The 21,813-nt window shown below is 44.8% G+C and overlaps 1 protein-coding gene across 1 annotated transcript in view; it reads right to left on the minus strand.

The window, feature by feature from the left end:
• The window catches only part of DIP2C (DIP2 acetate--CoA ligase C (putative)), a 188,779-nt gene that overhangs the window by 74,630 nt on the left and 92,336 nt on the right, over positions 1–21,813 (minus strand). Inside the window, exons 6-8 of the mRNA XM_078782009.1 lie at positions 16,457–16,576; positions 6,920–7,117; positions 4,599–4,690 (exon numbers count right to left, since the gene is read on the minus strand). Of these exons, the coding sequence (XP_078638135.1) occupies positions 4,599–4,690; positions 6,920–7,117; positions 16,457–16,576 (410 nt within the window). The remainder of the gene's footprint in view (positions 1–4,598; positions 4,691–6,919; positions 7,118–16,456; positions 16,577–21,813) is intronic.

Consider the following 21,813-nt stretch of genomic DNA (forward strand, 5'->3'; position numbering starts at 1 on the left):
CCAAATAGATAATAGTTGCCATCGAAGCAAGAATTTGGCAATTTCGAAAATTTGACTTATCGAGTGTTTTATATGAATGATTGCTGTGCATAATAAATTTGGTATTGTGGTGCTGTGCACACACAACTCGTTTGCCAAAAAGGTAGGCCACAACGCATGGTACAAACGAAAGCACTTTATTACAAGCTCGCACATCAGCACTGGGCGGGCTCGACCTTCGAGCCAGGCGATGTCACCTTTGCCCGGCTTGCCCCGGAGGGCCTCGTGCAGGGGGCGGAGGAGCTGGGCGACGTGGGTCACGAAACGTGATAAAAATTCACCATGCCCAGGAATTCCTGGAGCCCCTTGATCGTGCGGGGGCGCGGGAAACTCCTGACCGCCTCCACCTTGGCCGGCAAAGGGATGGCCCCGTGCCTGGTGATGCGGTGCCCCAAGAATTCGATGGCGGTGACGCCGAAACGGCACTTCGCGGGGTTGATTATCAGGCCGTGCTGGCCCAGGCGTTCGAAGAGCGTGCGGAGGTGGAGCAGGTGCTCCTCCCGGGACGTGCCCGTGACTAGGATGTCGTCCAGGTAGACGTAGATGAAAGGTAAGTCACGCAAGACGCTGTCCATGAGCCGCTGGAACGCCTGGGCCGCATTTTTCAACCCAAAAGGCATCCGCAGGAACTCAAAGAGGCCGTCTTTGGTACATCGTCCGGTCGTACGGGGACCTGGTGGTAGCCCCGGATGAGGTCCACCTTGGAGAAAACGGTCGTGTTTGCCAACCGGGCGGAAAAGTCTTGAATATGCGGGACCGGGTCGCGGTCGGGGGTGGTGGCATCGTTGAGCCGGCGGTAGTCACCGCACGGCCGCCATCCGCCGCCGGGCTTGGGCACAATGTGCAGAGGAGAGGCCCATGCGCTATTGGAGCACCGTACGATGCCCAGCCGCTCCAGCGTGGCGAACTCCGCTTTCGCCACGGTGAGCTTCGTGGGGTTGAGGCGGCGCGCCAGGGCGTAGACCGGTGGGCCGACGGTGGGGATATGGTGCTCCACCCCATGTTTGACGGCCACTGCTGAAAAGGTGGGCCGCGTGAGTGCCGGGAAACTGGCGAGGAGGCGGGTAAACTCGTCCGCTGCCGGAAGCGTACAGACTAACCTCGCCGGACGGAACCATTCAGCAAGCCGCTTGGCAAGCCGCTCGGTGAGCCGCTCAGCGAGCTGCTCAACGAGCCGATCAGCGGACAAGAGAGCGAGCTGAAGGTTTCGGCCTGGACGAGACGTCGACGCTTAACGTACGTCCACCAACAGCCCATGCGCACAAAGGAAGTCCGCACCGAGCAGGGCCATTGGCACGCTGGCGGTGACGAACGACCATTGGAAGCGCTGCCCTCCGAACCGCAGTGAGAGGCAACGCTTCCCGAATGTGCGGATGTGTGTTCCGTTGGCGGCAAGCAAAGCGGGGCCCCGGCCCGCGGCTTGCTTGTCGGACGCGGAGGCAGGGAGGACGCTTACCTGCGTTCCCGTGTCGCACAGAAAATGACGACCAGACGAGGTGTCCGTGATGAACAGGAGGCTGCCGGAATGGCCGATGCTCATGGCCGCAAGTGAGCGCCGGCCCGGTCGTTTCACGACCTGTCAAAAGAATAAGGCGGGCGGCACGTTCTAGCCTTGCGGCCGAACCTGGCGTGATAGTAGCACCAGGTTTGCGGCGGTGGCAGCCGCGTCGGCCGTGCCGGCGGCGGTGGTGGTGGCGGCGGCGGCGGTAGTGGGCGGGGCCTAGCAGCGGCCACGAGAGAAGCAGGGGGCGCTGTAGCCTCCGCACCGGGATGCACTACGGCAGCACCGTACACCGACCGCGTGTCGCAGGCCGCGAAAAATTTGTCGGCCTCTCCGGCCAGGGTTCCGTTATTTTGGAACCGGCCAGCGCGAGGCGCACCTGTACAGGTAGCTGGCGGAGGAAAAGTGCTCGGAACAGGAAATCCGGGCGCTGGTCTCCGAGAAGGGACAGCATAAAATCCATCTGAATGGACGGTCGTGTGTCACCGAGGGCGGGAAGGTCCAGGAGGCGGTCGGCGCGTTCGACCTCCGTGAGCCCGAACGTGGCGAGGAGGAGACGTTTGAGCGCCGCGTACTTGTGATCGCCCGGCGGGCGCCGAAGGATGGACACGACGCGGGCGGCAGTGCCGGGCCCGAGGGCGGCGACCACGTGGTAGTACATGGTCTCGTCTGCCGTGATGCCCCGGAGTTGGAATTGAGCTTCGACCTGCACAAACCAAACGTCGGCTTGCGCTTCTCAGAACTCCAGGAGTTTGATGGTGACGGCGTTGGTAGCCATGGCGCGTTCGGGGGTCAGCGACGGCTGAACCAGTCGGGGTCACCAGTGTGGTGCTGTGCACACACAACTCATTTGCCAAAAAGGTAGGCCACAACGCATGGTACAAACAAAAGCACTTTATTACAAGCTCGCACATCAGCACTGGGTGGGCTCGACCTTCGAGCCCACATATATGTCCCGAGGCCACGCCTTGTTCCCGGGCGTGGCCGATCGGCCGAAAGGCGGGGCATGTATCTCAGTTCCACGCCCGGACGCTCGCGCCACCCACTGGTGCGCGGAATTATTGATCATTGTTCCCACCACAGTATAATATGCAAATGCTGTTCAATTGTTAAGTTAATAGAAAATGGATTTTATGTGGCCTTGAGCATTGACCTTTTGATCTCAAATAACAAATAGGCCTCAGTAACCCTTATATCAGACGATCGCAACAATTATAAAAGACAAGATGAGAATGAAACAACATATAAAGGCATCTGTGCCCATTGGGTCAATAATAATAACAAAACAAAGGAGTGGTGTTATTGCCGATTTGGAAGAATTGCCAGGTCTTTAAGCCAGGCATTAAATAAAATAACTGCATTGATAAATGTGAGGAAGGGTAAATGGTAAGGAGTGAAAGAGAAGGGTGTCAAAAAGAGAGTCAAAGAGAGAGAGTGAAAGAGAGTGAAAGAGAGAGTGAGAGTGAGAGTGAGTGAGAGAGAGAGAATGTAAAGGTAAGGATTGAAAATGAGTATGAAAAGTGTATGATGTTTCTTTGTAAGAAAGAGATTAAAGATAGGCAGGTAGATATAGTTTGAGTGAGACAGAAAGTAAGACCAGCAATTCTGACACGGAGAGTGTAAGATGGTTCCGGGCACCACGTTAACACTCCTAAGTCCGAACGGTAGTACTGCCCTGAGTGGTTGCTGTCAACAACCTACAACCGAAAAATACCTACTACGTGGGCTTGAAGTATCTATCATATTATTAACTATCATGTATTGCAAATTAACAATATTTCAGCTTAATTATGTTAAATAATTTGGTAAATAGGCTATCCTGGCTTGGTTGTAGAACCGAATCACCATTTATAACACAGAGTCAATGGGAAATTGAGTTCCGACTTACAGACATCTGACTTGAGAATGATTGTTCGAAACGCAACTTGTTAATAAGTCGAGGATTCGGAGCACTCGCTGCCAACCATAGGAGCACCAAAAGCCTGAACACGAGTCTTCCTCCAAAGGGGGGGTGGGGGGGGGGGGACAAATACATGTCCTCTATTATAAACACCACTGGGAGCATAGTGAGCAATTAGATTAATGAACAGGATTAAATTAATTAATTGGAGGAAGACCCTCTCGTGTTCAGGCCTTTGGTGCTCCTATGGTTGGCAGCGAGTGTCCTGGAAGCATTTACAGAAAGAGAGTGGCAATCATATGTGTGGGAAAAGTGCATGCTCAGGCAGGGCTGCCCACGTAGCGCAAATGGCAGAGCACTGGTACGGTTTTCCAGAGGACCTGGGTTCGATTCCTGGTCTGGGCATGTCATTTTTCCACACATGTCAATTTAATGATTTGATTCCTGTTCAATGTATTTTTGAGTTCTTCAAAAACTTTAGGGATCGTTTACACATTATGTACAAAGAAAATAAGCAGAAAATGAGCACAATAAACCCCCTCGCTTCTCTTTCCTGATTTATGTCTCATCAAAACCTCCTTTCTCTTTTCTCCCTGACAGTAAAGTTAAAGATTAAAACGATGGACTCAAGTGGATCCTTCAAGTCATTTTGTATAATCGCAATAAATTAGTAAAGTAATCAGGACAATTGTCGTCGATATTTTAACCCTTGTGAAAGTGCATGAAACAATTCCTACAGATGAACTTCACTCTTACGAAGGGTTAACTTCGCTTCAATATGATTATCCAATCACAACTTTTCATTTCTAACTTTGAAGGCCGATTGATTGTCCCAGAGACAGATTGTCCATCCCCAAGGAATATCCGAATACAAATGGTCAAACATTAAGGTTTACCGTAACATTATGACACTTCAAAATTATGATTGGTCACATTTAGGAAGGCGCGATCAAACATGTGTGTACACCACCCAGATCAAACGTGTGTGTACCCGATAATCAAATCCCCAATGAAGCAATATTTCCAATGCTGTGAATGTGCAAACAAAAAAAAGTTTGTGAATAACAGAGGGAGATCGTTGTACTGGTTTAACATCAATTACTCGACTTAGAAAAAGGTTTGCTGGAACGCCACTCGAAGCTCGATGAGCCCGCTCACCCGTTGGCCTGCTTTCAGCAGAGGGTCTTGCTTGGTGCCAAGCTTGTTGAGGAGTGTGAAGGCGAGTTTCCGACTCCTGCTCCACAGCTTGCCTGCCTCACAGCCAAGAAAAGATTGGGCCAAAACGTCAGTCTAATATATCTCAGGAAAGGAAAAGATTGGGCCAAGAGAGTCAGCCTGAGACAGCCATTACAGTTGTTGAAAATATAACAGCACATTAAATCTTACATTTGCTAGGCTAAGTTTGGGACAAAAAACACAAAACCAGTAGTAACGTTGATTTCAGATTAATAAAGGGGCCTCTCAGGGATATGTCCTGTGCTTTTGCTCATCGGGCTCTCGGCCCAGTTTGCCAAGCCTCCCGTTTGTGGCATCTGATCTCTGCATAGCAAGTTGGCACACCAATTCACTCTATATATGATTCCACACAGTGTGGGGAGAGATTGGGAACTGTTCAATTCTTCAGAGAACCGTGCAACACACGAGCTACGGATAATGTTTAATAGGGGTTAGGATATTCTTCCCCCCACCGACCCATACCGCAACAAACTCCTTGCGAATAATTTTTGATCATGTACACTAGCTCCCTATTCTAACAAGGACTCGATATCTTCTTTCCATCTGTCTTGTTAAGCCATCTGGTTGTTGCTGCTAATATAATCAATATATAATTAGCTGCATTTTGCCTCATTCTCTACATTACTCTTTATTTCTACTGAGAACAGTTTTGAAACCATTGATGTGTATGTGTGTGTGTGTATATATATATATATATATATATATATATATATATATATATATATATATATATATATGTGTGTGTGTGTGTGTGTGTGTGTATGCCACTCTAGATGGCATTATATCCTTTGTACCCTTCTTTTAGGTGGCTTTCACCTGTTGTGGGACGACCCTTTTTTAGGCTTAAATAAACAAGTCATGTCCCTCTTTAAAAAAATTGTTTCATTACTTTTCTGATGACTCGTCAATTATCAGGAAAGGCCATCACCCTAGCAGACAGGTAGTAGCTGCATCTTGATAAACTTATATCAACAGGATTTGTTCAACACCTCGTACATGGCAATCAATTCAAGAGTACGAAAGCCATCTGCAGTTTGTGCATTTTAAAGAGATTTGCGCCTTGTTTGCTCCGCTGAAAGCATATGGCCACAGAGGTCAAAACCCCAGCTGTGCGAGGTCACAGGCCTTTGAACCGTAATCATCCTATTATAGCAACCTGGAAGAATCCTAATCTGAACAAAATGCATGGCATTAGAATGTTGATCCATGGTGGAAGTGGGGGGTTCTCCGGGTAGTGTGAGTATGGCATTAGAATGTTGATCCATGGTGGGGAAGCCTGTCAGTAGCCCAGCACTTTGGCAGGAAGAGCAGAGACATTCCAGGCCTGCCACCCTCACTAGCAGTTGTAATGGAGATTTTGCCAACAGGTTTTTAGCTGCATTTGCATGCAAATAGATACAAGCGACCGATCGTGGCACAAACAGCTTGCCAAGCCATGGAATATTATTAGGATGGTGTCCAAAAGAGTCATTACGGTGTGCCAGATGGGATTACACCCAGGCAGCAGCACAGAGGGACTTCTGACCTTCCACAAAGCCACACACATGGATAAAGCTCAACGTCCTCCAAAGAAAACACGTGCATGAAAAGGTAAAACGACTACACTCACTAACTGCACATGGAATAGAGTTAGAATGCATTGTGCTAGAGAACATGGCAGATTGCAACGTCGCACAAACTTTCACAGCACAGTGCGTTCCATATTCCCAAGGGCATCAATGCTTACAAACCACAAATCAGTCATGTTGCCACAAAACCTTTTGGATTTAAACCTTTTTGGACAGAGGGAATGACCAGTCGGCAGAAAGCAAAACACATCCGAGCTATCAAAGAGGATTCAAAAGGTTTCCAAAACTATCGCAGATAAGCATAATGGTGAGTCATTATGTGGTGAGGGTTTTCATAGTACAAGGGATCAACTTAAGCTCCGAGTTTGGCAGTTTTAATGTTTTGGAATGTAGACAGGAATTCCAGACCACTAAGCCAGTTTTATTCCCCAGTTATACAAAACCGAAGAGAGCTTGTAATATAAATGTACGACAAAACTCTGAAATCAAACAATCTGCCCTGGCTGGTTCAGCACACCTTCGCTGGAATAACCATCCATCCATCCTCCTCCCTCACTCACTCACTCCCAATCTGTCAACCCTTCCCCCTGACCCTCATCGTTTAATTTGCCACCCAGGTCATAGGTTACCGAGTCTCGAACATGGGCGTAGCATCAAAAAAATAAAGAATCTTACCGTATGACAGAGTTGAAGACACTTTTCCATTCATGTCAAAAGTAGTTATACAGGGAGCTTTAGTGTTCTGTGTTCCCCAGCGACAAACTGCAGCCTCCAGACACGAAGGCCAGTTGGAAACCACTCCAAAAGGCTCCCCGAGCTCTGGCTCGGACGGAGGTCCCGTGGGCAAGGGTCGGTTTGGGTCTTGCACTATTGCTGTCGAGAAAGTATGACGAGATAGCTAAGATTATAGAAGAATAATATGCACAAGTTGCAGAGAAAAAATTCTGATCTCCATTCTGATTTCACATTTCTGATTTCTGCACCAAAGCCATTAATAAGGTAACAAAAACACCATTGTGTACATGCGGTAATAAAGGTGACCCATAACTATCTGTAGTGCTCAACCCTGCAATTATCGACTCATGCAACCTCAGGCAATCAATCCAAGTCATATAAACTAAAATCACTCAGCCGCTGGAGGTCAGCAGGCCATCGAAAGTCGCCAAACGATGCATTTAACTGACTCTGCTGAAACACAATCGCTGATTGCACAAAAAGGTAACAAAGTACAAGCTGCGAGGTTTACAAGCATTGCCATACACGTAAAACACACAGTTATTATGTGCGCTGGAGCGAACACCTATGTTATAAAGAGACAACCGCAAAAGCGAAAATTTGCTATTAACATAAGATGCAATCTACTGTATACCTTAAAACTCTGATTATATATATATATATATATATATATATACCAGCTGCATCATCATAATTGGCATCCTACTATATTAAATAAGGCAACTCTATGAATGTATGTATGTATGTATGTATGTATTTATGTATGTATGTATGTATGTATGTATGTATGTATGTACATCTGAAAATCATAGAAAAATGATTTTCTGGCATTTCACGACGAGTCTGGCATTTCACTCAGGCCAACTGGCACGGTCTTCAAGCAGCCATCAATCATCTGGACTGGTCTCCCATCTCTACTGCCTCTGACATCAACTCATCCTGGGAATTCTTCCAAAGTAAATTGCTCTCTCTCATGCACAGTTTTATCCCTTCTCGTCTTCAGTTGTCATACCCTTCCTCTCGTCCATGGTACACGGAATCTTGTGGTGAGGCTATTGCCCAGAAACAACTTGCTTTCGTCTCCTGGAAAGCAAATCCAATGGAAGGAAATCTCATTTCCTTTCACAAAGCCCGAAACAAGTGTGTGTCCACCCTCAGGAGAGCCAGGAAACAATATCTCTCCGTCCTCAGGACCGAACTCTCTTATCTGTCTCCCTCTTCCAAATCCTGGTGGCGTCTGGTAAAATCTGTTTCTGGTGTTTGTTCCCCCTCCATCCCCTCCCTCACCTTAAATGGCCACACGGCTGACTCCGCACGTGAAAAAGCCGAATGCCTCAACTCTGTGTTTGCCTCTAAATCTTGTGTCCCAAACCCATCCCTCTCTGTACCCACCGTACCCAGTCGTACCCAGCTGCTCCTGGACTCTGTGTCCTTTCCTCCTGACAAGGTGGAAAAGTGTCTGTCAACCCTCGACTCTGATTCTGCAACTGGACCTGACGGCATCAGCCCACGGGTCCTAAAATCATGTTCTTCCGCTCTTTCACTCCCTCTCTCTGTTCTCTTCACCCTCTCTTTTGCTCAAGGTCATCTTCCATCTGCTTGGAAATCTGCCAACATCACCGCTTTGCACAAAAAAGGTGCAAAAACAGATCCCAGCAACTACAGACCAATCAGCCTTCTCCCAATTATCAGCAAGGTCATGGAATCCATCATTGCTTCAGATATGAAATCTTTCCTCTTCTCCAATGGCTTGATCTCTGATCATCAATTTGGTTTCAGACCTGGACACTCCACTCTGGACATGCTGCTTCTGCTTTCTCAACAATGGATGGAGGTCCTCAATGCCAAACAGGAAATTAGAGCAGTCTCCCTTGACATATCACGTGCCTTCGATACAGTCTGGCACCCCGCTCTGCTCACCAAACTCTCCTCTTTTGGTATCCATGGAAATCTCCGCGCATGGCTGGCGGACTTCCTCTCTAGTCGTAGTCAACGTGTGGCCCTGAATGGGTTTCTCTCATCTCCTCTTCCTGTTCAGGCTGGAGTTCCCCAAGGCAGTGTTCTGGGCCCTGTGCTTTTTCTGGTGTTCATCAATGATCTCTCTGACTCTCTTGAAAATCCTCTCTATCTCTTTGCTGACGACTCTACTCTGTCGCTCCATTCTTCATCCCTCAGATCGGCAGTCTGCAGCCTCCTCACTCTCTGCAGACCTTGACAAAATCACAGACTGGGCAAACAAGTGGAACATGTCTTTCAATCCTGACAAATCTCACACTCTTACGATGTCTCTCCGAAAAGACCGACTGGACAACCCTCCCATCCACTTTCTGAATAATCCTCTCCAAGAAGTTGTCACTCAAGCTTTTGGGTCTCACTATCTGCCATGATCTTTCCTGGAAAAACCACATTTCAAATCTGGCCTCCAAAGCCAGTCGCCGACTGGGCATCCTCCGTCGTGCGAAGTCCTTCCTTGGCACACCTGAGCTCCTCACCACATACAAGGCTGTCATCCGCAGCTCAATGGAATACTGCTCTCCCCTCTGGGCTGGGGCTCCTGCCTCACACCTAGCTCGCCTTTGCGCTGTTGAAACCAAAGCATTCAGAATCATTGGAATCTCCCACGATAAAGCTAACTCCAAGGGCCTCTCACTCACTCACCACAGGCAGGTTGGTGGTCTTTCCGTCTTCTACCGACTCCTCTCTGGCCTTGCCCCCCCAGCTCTCTCTGGGCTCTGTCCCGCAAATATTCCGACAGGTCGCACAAGATCTGCCTGCAACCCTCTTTTGGTTAAACTGCCAAAATCAAGACTCTCTGCTCACCTTCACTCCTTCATTCCTGTTTTCTCCCGCCTCTGGAACAAACTCCCTCACTCTCTTCAATCCCACTCCACCCTCCAAGTCTTTAAAACAGCTGTTCACCACCATCTCTTATCTTCCCCCATCCAAAACCTTGATCTTTTCTACCCCCGCTAATTTCACCCCAATTCCCCTTTTTGAAATACCAACTTCTGTCCTGGAAGTCCTTGGTGTCCTTGTGCTTTATACTTCTCCCTCCCCCCCCCCCCCCGTCCCATGCCTCCTCCCCCCGGGCCCTCTCCCTTCCACACATCTCCCTGCTCTCGGATGTTGTGTTTGTGTGCTTCCCCTTTTCTCCCCATCTTGTCTTCCGCTCCCTCTTTTTGTGTATTTTGTTTGTCTGGTCGATTTGTTTGTGAAGTAAATGTTAGCTCTTTCACGAGCCTCGATTCAGTATACAAAAAAAAAAGAAAAAAAAAAAAGAGGGGCAATACCCCTGGGCACTCACCTACTAGAATAAATCAGAATACTACACCAAATAAAGGTATTTTAAACCAATTTCAATGGTTGCTAGGAGACAGGGCAGCATGTACAATCATGCAAACATAACCATGACACTTTAAACAAAAATATAAAAAATACCTATTCTGGGGGGCAACCTCCCCCCCCCCGCCCCCCTCTCCCATAGACCCCTGTATACCCCAATTTTTCTAATACCGAGAACAAACTTTGGTACATCATGAGTGATGAAGGCTGTGGTCAAGTTTCATCGGCATTACTTATGTAGTCTCTGAGAAGAAAGCAAATTCCTATTTTAGGGGGTCACACCTGGACCCACATTGTCCCCCCCCCCCTGCCCCCTCCTCCCCATTCCGCCCCCCACCCCTCCCCATAGAACCCCTTAGACCCTGATCTTTTTCATGCCGTGAACAAGCTTGAGTTGAAACATGCCAAATATAATTTGTGCCAAGTTTGCTCACAATTCCATCAGCGGTTTCGAAGAAGAAGTTGCAAGTCTTTACGAACTAACAGACGGACGACGTGCCATCACATAAGCTCCCCAGAACTATGTTCCAGGTGCACTAAAAAACAAGGCTGGCCCAATCTCCACCAAATTTTGCAAACATGGTGACAGTACCTAGGGTCAGGTCATAGGCACAAAGACAATCCCCTCCCCTCTCGCAGGGCCGACGCTCTCAAAGGAAGCGGGGTGTTTCTAAAGAGACCAAAATAACCTAAATACAGTACTGAGAATTTTGTACAAATGGCAACTCAGAAAGGTATTAAACAGGGTATAAGTGGCTTTGGTATAATTATCTTTACATCCCCATTTGAAGGATGGCTTGCTTAGTATGCAGTGCCCACTGTAAGCACTGAACTAAGACGTCATGTAAATATAAATACCAAATACAAGCCCAGAAAGCAAGCACGATAACAACTGAGCTATCCAACCTTCCTTCAGTTTACAGCAGCTACCCTTTCCACATGGAGGCTTCCGATCCAAGTACTAACTGGGTTCTGACTTGAAATTACGAGTCAAATTCAGACTCATAATTCATAGCCAATAATATCAACATGTTCATTCGAGTTTCAGAAAAGGAGAAGGTCCTTGTTTCAAGAATATTGTGTTTTCAAAGAGCTACCGGTTTGGTAGATCACAAGATTGCATTTCAAACACGTGGAATTTTTCACAATGTCCTGCACAGTAAGTGGCAATGACGCAAAACTCACCACCAAGACTCAGAATAAAGAGGTAAAAATTCATACTATAGACCTTGCATATGTGGACCTCGACCCAGGACTTGATCGAGTCCAATGTAACATTTTCTAAACCTTACATGTAGAATGTTCCCACTTGCCATTGATTGATCATTTCGTGCACACACACACTCTCTTAAAGAATGCGTGCATAAAAGGTACACACATCACCGCTACTGTTTCGGGACAGTCTCAATCGCTAGTTTGTTTCACAAATTAATGAAACACCGAATTACAAATTCACAAATATGATGTTACCTTGACACATTGGAGCACAAGTCGAAGAAATAGTGTGTATTAAAAAAAGAATATGACCCAGGTAACCACAAAACCACAAAGAGTGTTTACACAACAAAGATAAATAAGCAAAAAAAAAACAACTACTTAATGGGATGGGAGCCTGGAATAGCAGAAGATACCGTCAGTAATAAATGACTGAAACTACACCACTTGGAAACAGGTTGGAAGGTAAAAGGCACAGATGGAGAGGGGAAGACAAAGAAGACAAAGAGGTGATGGAAAGGCTAGCCGATTAAGTTTGGGGGGGAGGTGGGCCGGAAGGGAGGAGGTAGAGGGGAGAAGAAATAGGATAGATGGTGAATACAAAAGATGCACGAAAATATATTGCAGGTGCAACTAGAACTGCACTCCGTGGAGCGCATACCTCCGTATGTATGTATATATACACACACACACAGAAGATGACAGAAGTAAATAGACACCTTAAATTTAGTCTGTATAATGCAGTTTTACTCAGTGATTTGTACTAGTATTCGACTGCTTATTTGCAGAAACGAGGTCATGGGTCTTGTATGACAATTAACTATGCCTCGAACCCAGGGAGCACAGAAACTTTCCGATTTTCAAAGATGACGAATTGTTGGCCAGTCGGAAGGTGGAGTGAGCCAGTGTCAGATAGCTCAGAACCATGGCATTCTGCTTTCTATGGTCAATAGGGTGATTGTGCAATTCACCCGTGAAGGCAAGGAATCCACATCTTGCTGTTCTGGTCGACCTGGGCCCTCAGAGAAAGGTGTCTTCGAGCTGTCAAGCGGTCCATTGAGAAAACTCTCCATTGCAAGGCAGCAGATGTTGCAGAGGAGGTCCAAGTTAGCTCAAGAACTGCCATGCGGTACCTTCATCAACTGGGCTACTAAGGGAGAGCAGCTAGGAGAAAACCTCTTCTTCGACCAGCCAACATTCAAAGGAGAAAGAAGTGGGCTGACGAGATGGCCAACAGACCCTTGGAGTTTTGGCAAACTGTCAAACCTCATCACTCAGATGTCTCAATTTGCTCAAATTTCTGACAGTGAACGCATATGGGTCTGGAGACTTCCCAGTCAAAAGTTTTCTTTGAACCGATTGCAAGCAACTGTCAAACACGGTGGTTTTTCAGTGATGTTGTGGGGAGCAATCTGGAACACTGGTCGGTCAGAGCTTGTGGAGTGCGTTGGCAACATCAACTCTACCATATGCATTTCTATCCTTGAGGATGGACTTCTCCCTGTCTTCTCCACTGGTCAGATGGTCAAAAACAACACTCTGTTCATGGAAGATGGAGCTCCATGCCACACTGCAAAAAAGACCAAAGAATGGCAGGACAGAAATGGGATCAAGCGACTTCCATGGCCAAGTCAGTCTCCTGACATGAATACCATTGAACACCTCTGGGCCATATTGGATCGAGCTGTGAGGAAAAAGTCCAGGAAACCAACATCATGGGCAGAATTGCTAAACCTTTTACATGAAGCCTGGAAAGAAATCACAAAAGAGAAAATTTCGGAACTCATTTGAATATCGTAGAAAATGTCATTTAAAAAACTTTTTTTAAACCCTTAAACACAAACAAACCGATTGTTAAAATGACCATCAAATATCGAAAGCATAGACTTAGAAAGCATAGGCTCTTCTAACAATACGGTACGTATAGGCCTTAGGCCGCATGCCTCATCTTCGGACCGCTTCGGACAAATTAAGCCCAGGTTTCTTAATAAAGTAGTGTATTGTTTCAGTAGTGTAGTTTTTGTAATAATAATAATAATAATAATAATAATAATAATAATAATAATAATAATATAGTAAATATAACCATAACACTTTAATCCCAATGTCATGAATACAAAGTTAATGGATTGAAGCGGTGTATGGTTCATGAATCAATGATGAGCGGTGTTCAGCACTAATATTAATAACCGCAGTATTAACAGAGAATAAAAGTAAGGAATTAGCCTCGGTTTTTTAATGGTAATATCATTTTTTAAATAATGATAACATAATGTTAATATTATAGTAAATCTAATCGTAACACTAATCCCTTCATTGTGACTGCAAACGTACTGGAAGTTAAAATATATAATCTTCTACATTTTAAAGTAGCGGCAGTTTTGTGTCAGTTACGTCATTACGTTTATGATGTCATTACGTTTATGATGTCATTACGACGGCTGACTCCACCGACCGACATTTTTATTTACTCGTACACCCGCTCACTATGGGAGTTGCAGGAAGGGTCATTCCTCTTTGGGGGACAGAGATTACAGTTGATCTATGGGCAGGTCTCAAGAACATTGGGTGTGTTCATTTACCAAGGTTCTTGTGGAGAGATCGCCAAGTGGTTTAAGCATTCGAGCAAGCACTCCATTCAAAACCCTTAAGGAACGGCTGGCTTGGTAAGCGCTAGCTAGCTGCTTGGTAAATGAGCACACCTCCAACCCTTGTGGGGTATATACATTACAGTATAGTGAGGGAGGATGAGTTCTGTAAGTAGAATTTACCTCACGGATGTCAGGATTCCTCCAAATATTTTGTTTAATGTTATAAGCAGCATGAGCAACTGTTTGAAAAGCTAATCATTTGTGTTTGTGGTTTATAATATTTTACAAGGCCGGCTACGCCGCTGTTAGACTTTGGGTCTTGTTTTTTGTTTGTTTACTTCAATAGGTGTGCAAACCAACGGCAACAAAATGCACACCATCAAAATTGCTTGAATATCGGTGCATGTAAACCTCCGCATGCACTGTCCGGACCCAAGAGCTCTTAAATGAGGTATCATGAAGCATTATACGTGTTGTGATTGCGGCATTTACCCCGTTCAGATACAATCATCCAACTTGCATATCGTACAAAATGATGAATCCACTTAAATCAGTGCCAGGGTTTCTGAAATCACGATTTGAAAAGAAAACTTGTCATAATATTGAAGATGTGTATCTATATTCTTTGATGTATTAAAGTTATTATTGACCAACACATTGTCTTAACAGAACTAGAGGTTCCAAGGAACCTGAACTCAACTGGTCTATATCAATATGGTTAGAATATGCATAATAGAACCACAAACTATATAGTTTATATGTGCTAAAGAGGTACAGTAACGGTGAAGGTATCTCATGTTTAAACAGGAAACTAGAAAAAATTGAGTTGTAAGTGAAGCATGAAAAGTAAAACTACAAGGTCATTTTTCGGACATCGGCAAAACCCGTAATATATGTGTTGAGGTTTGTTACATACTGTCTATACACCAAGTTTCAGCCTTCTAGCTACATTAGGAAGTACCAGATTGACAAAAATTGATTTTTCAATATGGCCGCCCTGCCGCGCCCATTTTTGAGCGTGCACCACCCAAATGCAATCCCAAACTAGTTTATGTCTTAAAGATTCTGCATAACAAGTTTCATCAAATATGATCAATATTTGTGACTTTTAGAGCGTAGACGTCGAATTGTTTACAGACGATAGACAGACAGACAGACAGACGGACGACGGACACTGGGTGTCGACAAAAATTCAGCTGGACATAGTCCAGTTGAGTTAATAAATGGAAGGGTGAATACGTTTGAGAGAAAGATAAAATTTATGTGAGCAGTCCAATTATGCTCTGGATTGCATTACAACACTGTTGGGAAAAGATCGACTCAAAATTTAGGGTGGAAGGAAAATACGTCCGAGGCGTTTTGTACCCGAGTCAATTCTTTATTCCAACCGCTTCCAACCAAACCTGCTCATCTCACCTCCGGTTGCAGCTGGTACTGAAAAGTCCTCGATCAACCTGAGCTCAAGCATATTTACATATTATAACACGAGAACGACACTAAGTAGAGAGCATACCTCCGCCTGGTTGGCCATATCACTCGATGGTGAAGAATCACTTTAAAAAATTTAAAGAACTATCATATCCGAATCCATATTCAGATCTTCGCCAAAATCGAATCGATTCTTCCTTATCACACACACAAACTGTCCACCAGGTTTCGTCCAAATTCATCCATAACTTTTTGAGATATCCCACAATGTATAGTTTTGGCCCTATCTCCCAATGGTAAAGAATCGCTTTAAAAATTCTCGTGGTCGGATCCGAATCCGGATCTTCACCAAAATCTAATCATTTCGGCCTTGTGACATACGCTACCTCTCTGGCAAATTTCGTCGGAATCCGTCCACAACGTTTTGAAATATTTTGTTCACAAACAAACAAACAAATGGACAAACAGACAGGGGTGAAAACATAACCTCCATCCACCTTTGGTGGCGTAGGTAATGAAAGGCAGAATGATGTCGCTACAAACATAATCCATAAACTAACTGAATCGATCCCAAATGGAGTTGAGGCAGTTCTCATATACAGTACACACATCCACATATAGTACATTCACATTTTATATGATCATAATATGCCATATGATGTTCTCATTTCGTTGGATGATTAAGATGGATGAAAAAAAAACACATTTTTACGAAATGCTGAAGCATTAATTTACCTACAACCGTCTTTCCTTGCATTAGTCAATCCGATTGTATGGGTTTATATAGGCTGAGAAAAAAACCTCAACTCAGTATCTTCGGAGAAATATACATTAGCAATTAAGAGAACCGAGTTGTAAAATATAAATAACAAAATAAAAACAAGATGGAGTTCAAGCTTACTTTCCAGTGTGTCTTCATCATCAACAAAAAATTCCTTGGAGGGCGAGTTCTTCGGTCTCTTGAGAGTGTTCAACAGTTGCTGAATCCTCGAGGAGATGTGCCCATTGTTTGCCATCATACCTGTTGAGGAGGGAGGGAATGGAAGGAGATTATTGTGGAGGAATGGATGAATGTATGGATGAATATATGGATGAATGAGGAATGAGTGTAGGATGGACAAATTGATGGAGGAGGAATGGAAAGAGGGTGATGGATAGAATGATGGATGAATGGGTGGAGGAGGAATAAAAAGAGGATCGATGTTTGGAGGGTGAATGAATGGATGAAAGAGGAATTAATATGTGGAGTAGGAATGGATGGCAGAAGATATGGATAAAGGGTGGATGGATGGAATGCAAGGAATATTTCTGAATGCACAATAACTAGCAACATAAACCTGACCAGATTACAACGTGATCAAAACGGGGTAAAGTCGTGGTAGTGTGCTTGAACACAGGTAGCAGGTATTTAACCACCTGCCCTATGGTTCTTCGAAGTGTGGTTGAGAACATATGAAAGCAGTATACAATTGGAGTTGCCATCTTTAGCATTTTGTATCTGCCCATTGTCTCTGAATGTCCTTGTAATACACGATAAAGTACACTGATGCCCACTAATGGCTGTGACTTTGCACAAGCTCCACTCACTCTGAGCAAGAAATCAATCCAAATAAAAAATAAATAAATAAATAAATGCTGCGAATGACACTTTCATAATTCACAAGTTTCAATAATGCAGGCTTTAATATTTTATACTAAAATGCATGCTAGAGTGCGGAAAGGAGATTGTGGATGTTGAGGAAACATGGTAGTTTGAGGCCTCGGCATAAAAAAGGATTACAATTTCATGCACATAGTGCACATAGGCATCATACGATAAACAAATCAACAATAATTATTCGATTCATTATTCTTAAAACGATCATTCATTCATTCATTCATTCATATTCTATGCAATGCCATTCCTTCTATCACAATAAATATTTTTAGAAAATGTAGTCGTTTCAAGAGCTGGAAGGATGGCCTAAAGGTACGCACCCTAGAAGTGCACACACTCACCTTTAAGCCGTCTAGCCTGGGTTTGAATCTCGGCCTAGGTATAAACTGTCTTCCCGGTGTTTCCCAGGCAGCGTGATTCATCAGCGTGTGTTCCCATCCCTCAGTTGGACGTCAAAACTGGTGCCTCGTGTGCCAGCATTAGTTGGTGGATGGTAAACCCCCCCCCCCCCCCCCCATGGTGTCCTTCATGAAGAGTAGGCGAGCTATCACCGGCACCCTGGCCAAATTCCAAATTCCTACCGTAACTACTGCTAGGAAGGCAATGGCAAACTACCCAGTGTAACTCTTGCTTAGGGAGCTGCTTCGGTGGCACTGACACTCTGTGTGGAGTACGGAACATCAGAAAAAGAGAGGTAGTCATTTCAAATACCCAGAGAGAAGCTTGTGGATGAACAAGATACAACAAACAAAATAAGTATTTGTTAGCAATGTGTCCACGAGCTGTTCCAGACCGACTTAGCACCAAAACCGAGGATTGCACAGTTGAATCTCCAAACAACCGTCCAGATATAGCTAAGATTACAAACTCAGCCTGAGATGAAGGAATTGGGGGTTATGGTGGAAACATATGGTGTGGGGGCTAGGGAAGGGGAAGGGATTAAGAGACGTAAGGAGAATTTCCTTGCATGTGTCTCGTTTCAGTGTGCACAAGGCGTTTTGTGTCATGTGATGGGGAAAGAGATTTTGATTGGCTCAAGGATTAACATCGTTTCCACAAGTCCTCAAAGAAAAGAGGAGGTGCAGCACGCTCTTCGTTAACGGATTTTGCATCGATGAGGCATTGGTAGGAATAGAGGAGCAAAGTATGACGAGGTCAGGCAGAGTCAGAAGCGAAGCTGATGACAGACAGCAGGACATGGGACTCAAAGTAAGCAGGATAAGGGCAACATGTCGAATGTGCGACAGGAGCGTGGGAAAGGCATGGCAGTTGGAAGTGGAAGGTAAACCTTACAGCAGGTGGTGCAGACGCAGCGATTGTGCACGAACACAAAGACAAAAAATACAGACTATTTATATGTTTTAAGAAGAGATGTTGATTAAAGCGGATAAAACTCTTCCGTGGGCAAAAGGCTTTCACTGATTAGCAGGAATAACGGCAGGGAAGGATGCCGAGAGCATTGTGTGAGATTCCAAACGAAATTATATTAATTATCATTGGCGTCCATGAGCTAATACCAGTTCATCATTGGCAGCTGCCTACTTGCTTTCACAAAATCAATTGGAGTTTAGTGTTGCTTTGCGTGGGAGGAAGATTTAAATTATGTATTTATCTCAAGGTTATCGCAATCATAAACTGTCGATTTTCTTTTTTAATTCTTTGGCCTCAAACGTCAGCAGAGGATGTGCTGCCACGTCTGTAGCTGGAGTAAGCAACTTTCAACATAAATGCCACTTCAATGGGAGAAAATGTCCAACTTTTAGTGATAAAATCGTGTTCGCTCACGGGGTACAAGATGATCCACAGCATTCTTCAGGCTCACACACTTAAAGGAATGAAACACGTCTGCGGATCAGACAGACTGCACAAGGAAATGCACCACAGGAAAGGGCTAGAAAAACACGCAAACACACACACACACACACACACACACACACACACACACACACACACACACACACACACACACACACCTCGGTAGAGCATACCTCCGCCAGGCAGAACAGTTTACGTTTTGTGTCCCACCGATGGGCCCGATCTGGATCTGGTCATGAACAAAACTCTAATTGACTTGTTCTTGTGACCTAACCAACTCATACATCTAGTTTTGTAATAATCAGTCCATAACTTTTTGAAATATCATGTTAAGTATCGTTTTTAGCATCTCTCAATGGTGAAGAATCACTTTGGAAATTTAAAACTTCTCGAATCTAGCTCTGGATCTTCAACAAAATTTAATCAAATCATACTTGTCATGCACCCAACATGTCAACCAAGTTTCGTCCGAATCCGTCCATAACTTTTTGAGATATCCTGCTCAGAGACAAACATATACACAGACAAACAGGCAAACAGAGGTGAAACCATAACGTCCATCCACCTTCAGCGACGAATGTAATTAAGTAATTTATTAAGGATGTAATTTATTAAGAATGCGAATGTAATTAAGAATGTAATTAAGTAATTTATTGATGTTACAATAAATAATTTGGGGCTTATTGGTCTATTTTCAGTATCTTGTCCGTAGGCCTTTTACAACAGCCCTTGTACAAAGAGCAAAGTGAAATGAACAAACAGCAACTTAAGGAGACTTTGAGAGAAATATTCTGGCAGACGACACTAAATTTACAGACTTGGCATTTAATATGGAATTTTTTTTTTCTTGACTTGGGTTTACTTTCTTAACTCAGTATATCAATCTGGTGAGTTTCTTTTACACTTTGGTGATTTATTTGTTAAAAGAACCATGTCACTGATTGTCTGTCGCAGCAAGAAATCAACAACAGGATTATATCACAGGTGGCGTGGCAAAATGTACGGACAGGCGCATTTGATGATTGGCTTCACAGTCGGGTATACAAGGGTTGTTGCGTTCTGTATTAGTGGAAAACAACTGCTGCACGTCTCTAAAAGTTATTGCCGCTTCCTCTGGCGATGGTCCGTCAACTCGACAATGCTGTTTGTCATGGAGTGGTGGCTTTATGAAATTACGGCATGAAACAGCGTGCTATTGCTCGGCAGTATGGCATCACTCAAGGTCAGGTGTCAAAGATCCTGAAACGAAATGTTCAGAGGGGTGTCCCTACTCCAATACTGAGGCCAGGATGTCCCCGCAGAACCACAAGGAGGGATGATCGCCAGCTGCACTGGTTAGTCCGCAATGGCCGTACCAAGTCAGCTAATCGGCTTAGGGCTGAGTGGCAGCAACTGACAAATGTGCCTGTATCCAGAAGGCTAGTCAACCAACGACTGGTTCAAGCAGGCTACCGTGCCAGGCGTCCCCTGAGAAAGCCACGCCTGACCAGACAACACCGCCAGCGCCGATTGCAGTGGGCCAGAGAGCACCGTCAATGGCAGCCATGACACTGGAATCACGTGATCTTCAGTGACGAGTCTAGATTTCTGGTCTATCGTCAAGATGGCCGCGTCCGAGGGCGCAGGCAAGTGCATGAAGCCTACAACAAAGATTGTGTAGTGCCAAGAGTCCAAGCTGGAGGTGGTGGGGTGACCGTTTGGGCTGCTTTTCATGCAGGGGGCAAAACTGACCTGGTTGTTCTGAATGGAAACCTGAACCAGTTCAAGTACAGGGCTATTCTGGAAGAAACATTGCTTCCATTTGCTCGTGCAGCCTTTCGAGGAAACTTTCTCTTCCAAGATGACAATGCACGGCCTCATTGTGCTTGCATGATCCAACACTTTCTTGCTGACCGTGGTGTAGAGCATATGGAGTGGCCTGCCATGTCTCCGGATATGAATCCGATAGAGAACTTGCGGGCAGAATTAACACATCAAATCGACCACTTGGACCAGCAGCCGACCTCTGTGCGTGAATTGCAGCAGGCTATTGTCACTGCATGGCAAGCGATTCCTGTCCAAACCTTGGCAAATCTCGTGAACAGCATGCCTCAACGTGTACGTGCTCTCCTGAATGCTCGTGGGGGTTACACGAAGTACTGAACTGTAATTTTACTGTCCGTAATCCCAGTCGTAATTTCACTTTTGTTTTTGTTTAAAATCAATTTGGCTAATGTGCAAAATAAAGAGATACTTCTGGAAAACGCACAGAAGTTTAACACAGTACTGTCCATGAATTGAGTTCGATATCAGTTTCCATCACTTTCAAGGATCAATTTATTTGCTTTGAAATGTCAAATGTGGTTTTTGTTTCTTTTAAAGGTCACATTAACAAAATCTAGAATAATTTCAACATAATTCCAATGAACTTTTGGTTCTAAGACATCTTGAAAAGGAAGTTCACCCCCACCAAAAAAAAATTCCATATTAAATGCCAAGTCTGTAATTGACGTGAAACGTGCACGTCACAAGCAATGCACCACGGAATTAAACCGAAATTATCGAAAACAACCCGTTTTTATACAAAATGCTGTCATTATAAATGACTAATTTTAAAAATAACATTTACAAGGCATGAATGTTCAAAATTAAAATTGTGCTTACATCTGATATAAACTCCTTCCCTGTTGATATAAACACTTCACTTCACGATATAAACTCCTTAATCCCTGGTGTTGGGCTAGCGGCTAGGGTGCCAGCTTAGGATCCTAGGATCCTGGGTTCGAATCCCGGTCGATCGCTGAATT

This window comes from Myxine glutinosa, chromosome 7 (assembly GCF_964187855.1).
Source record: "Myxine glutinosa chromosome 7, kmMyxGlut1.1, whole genome shotgun sequence".
NCBI lineage: Eukaryota > Metazoa > Chordata > Myxini > Myxiniformes > Myxinidae > Myxine > Myxine glutinosa.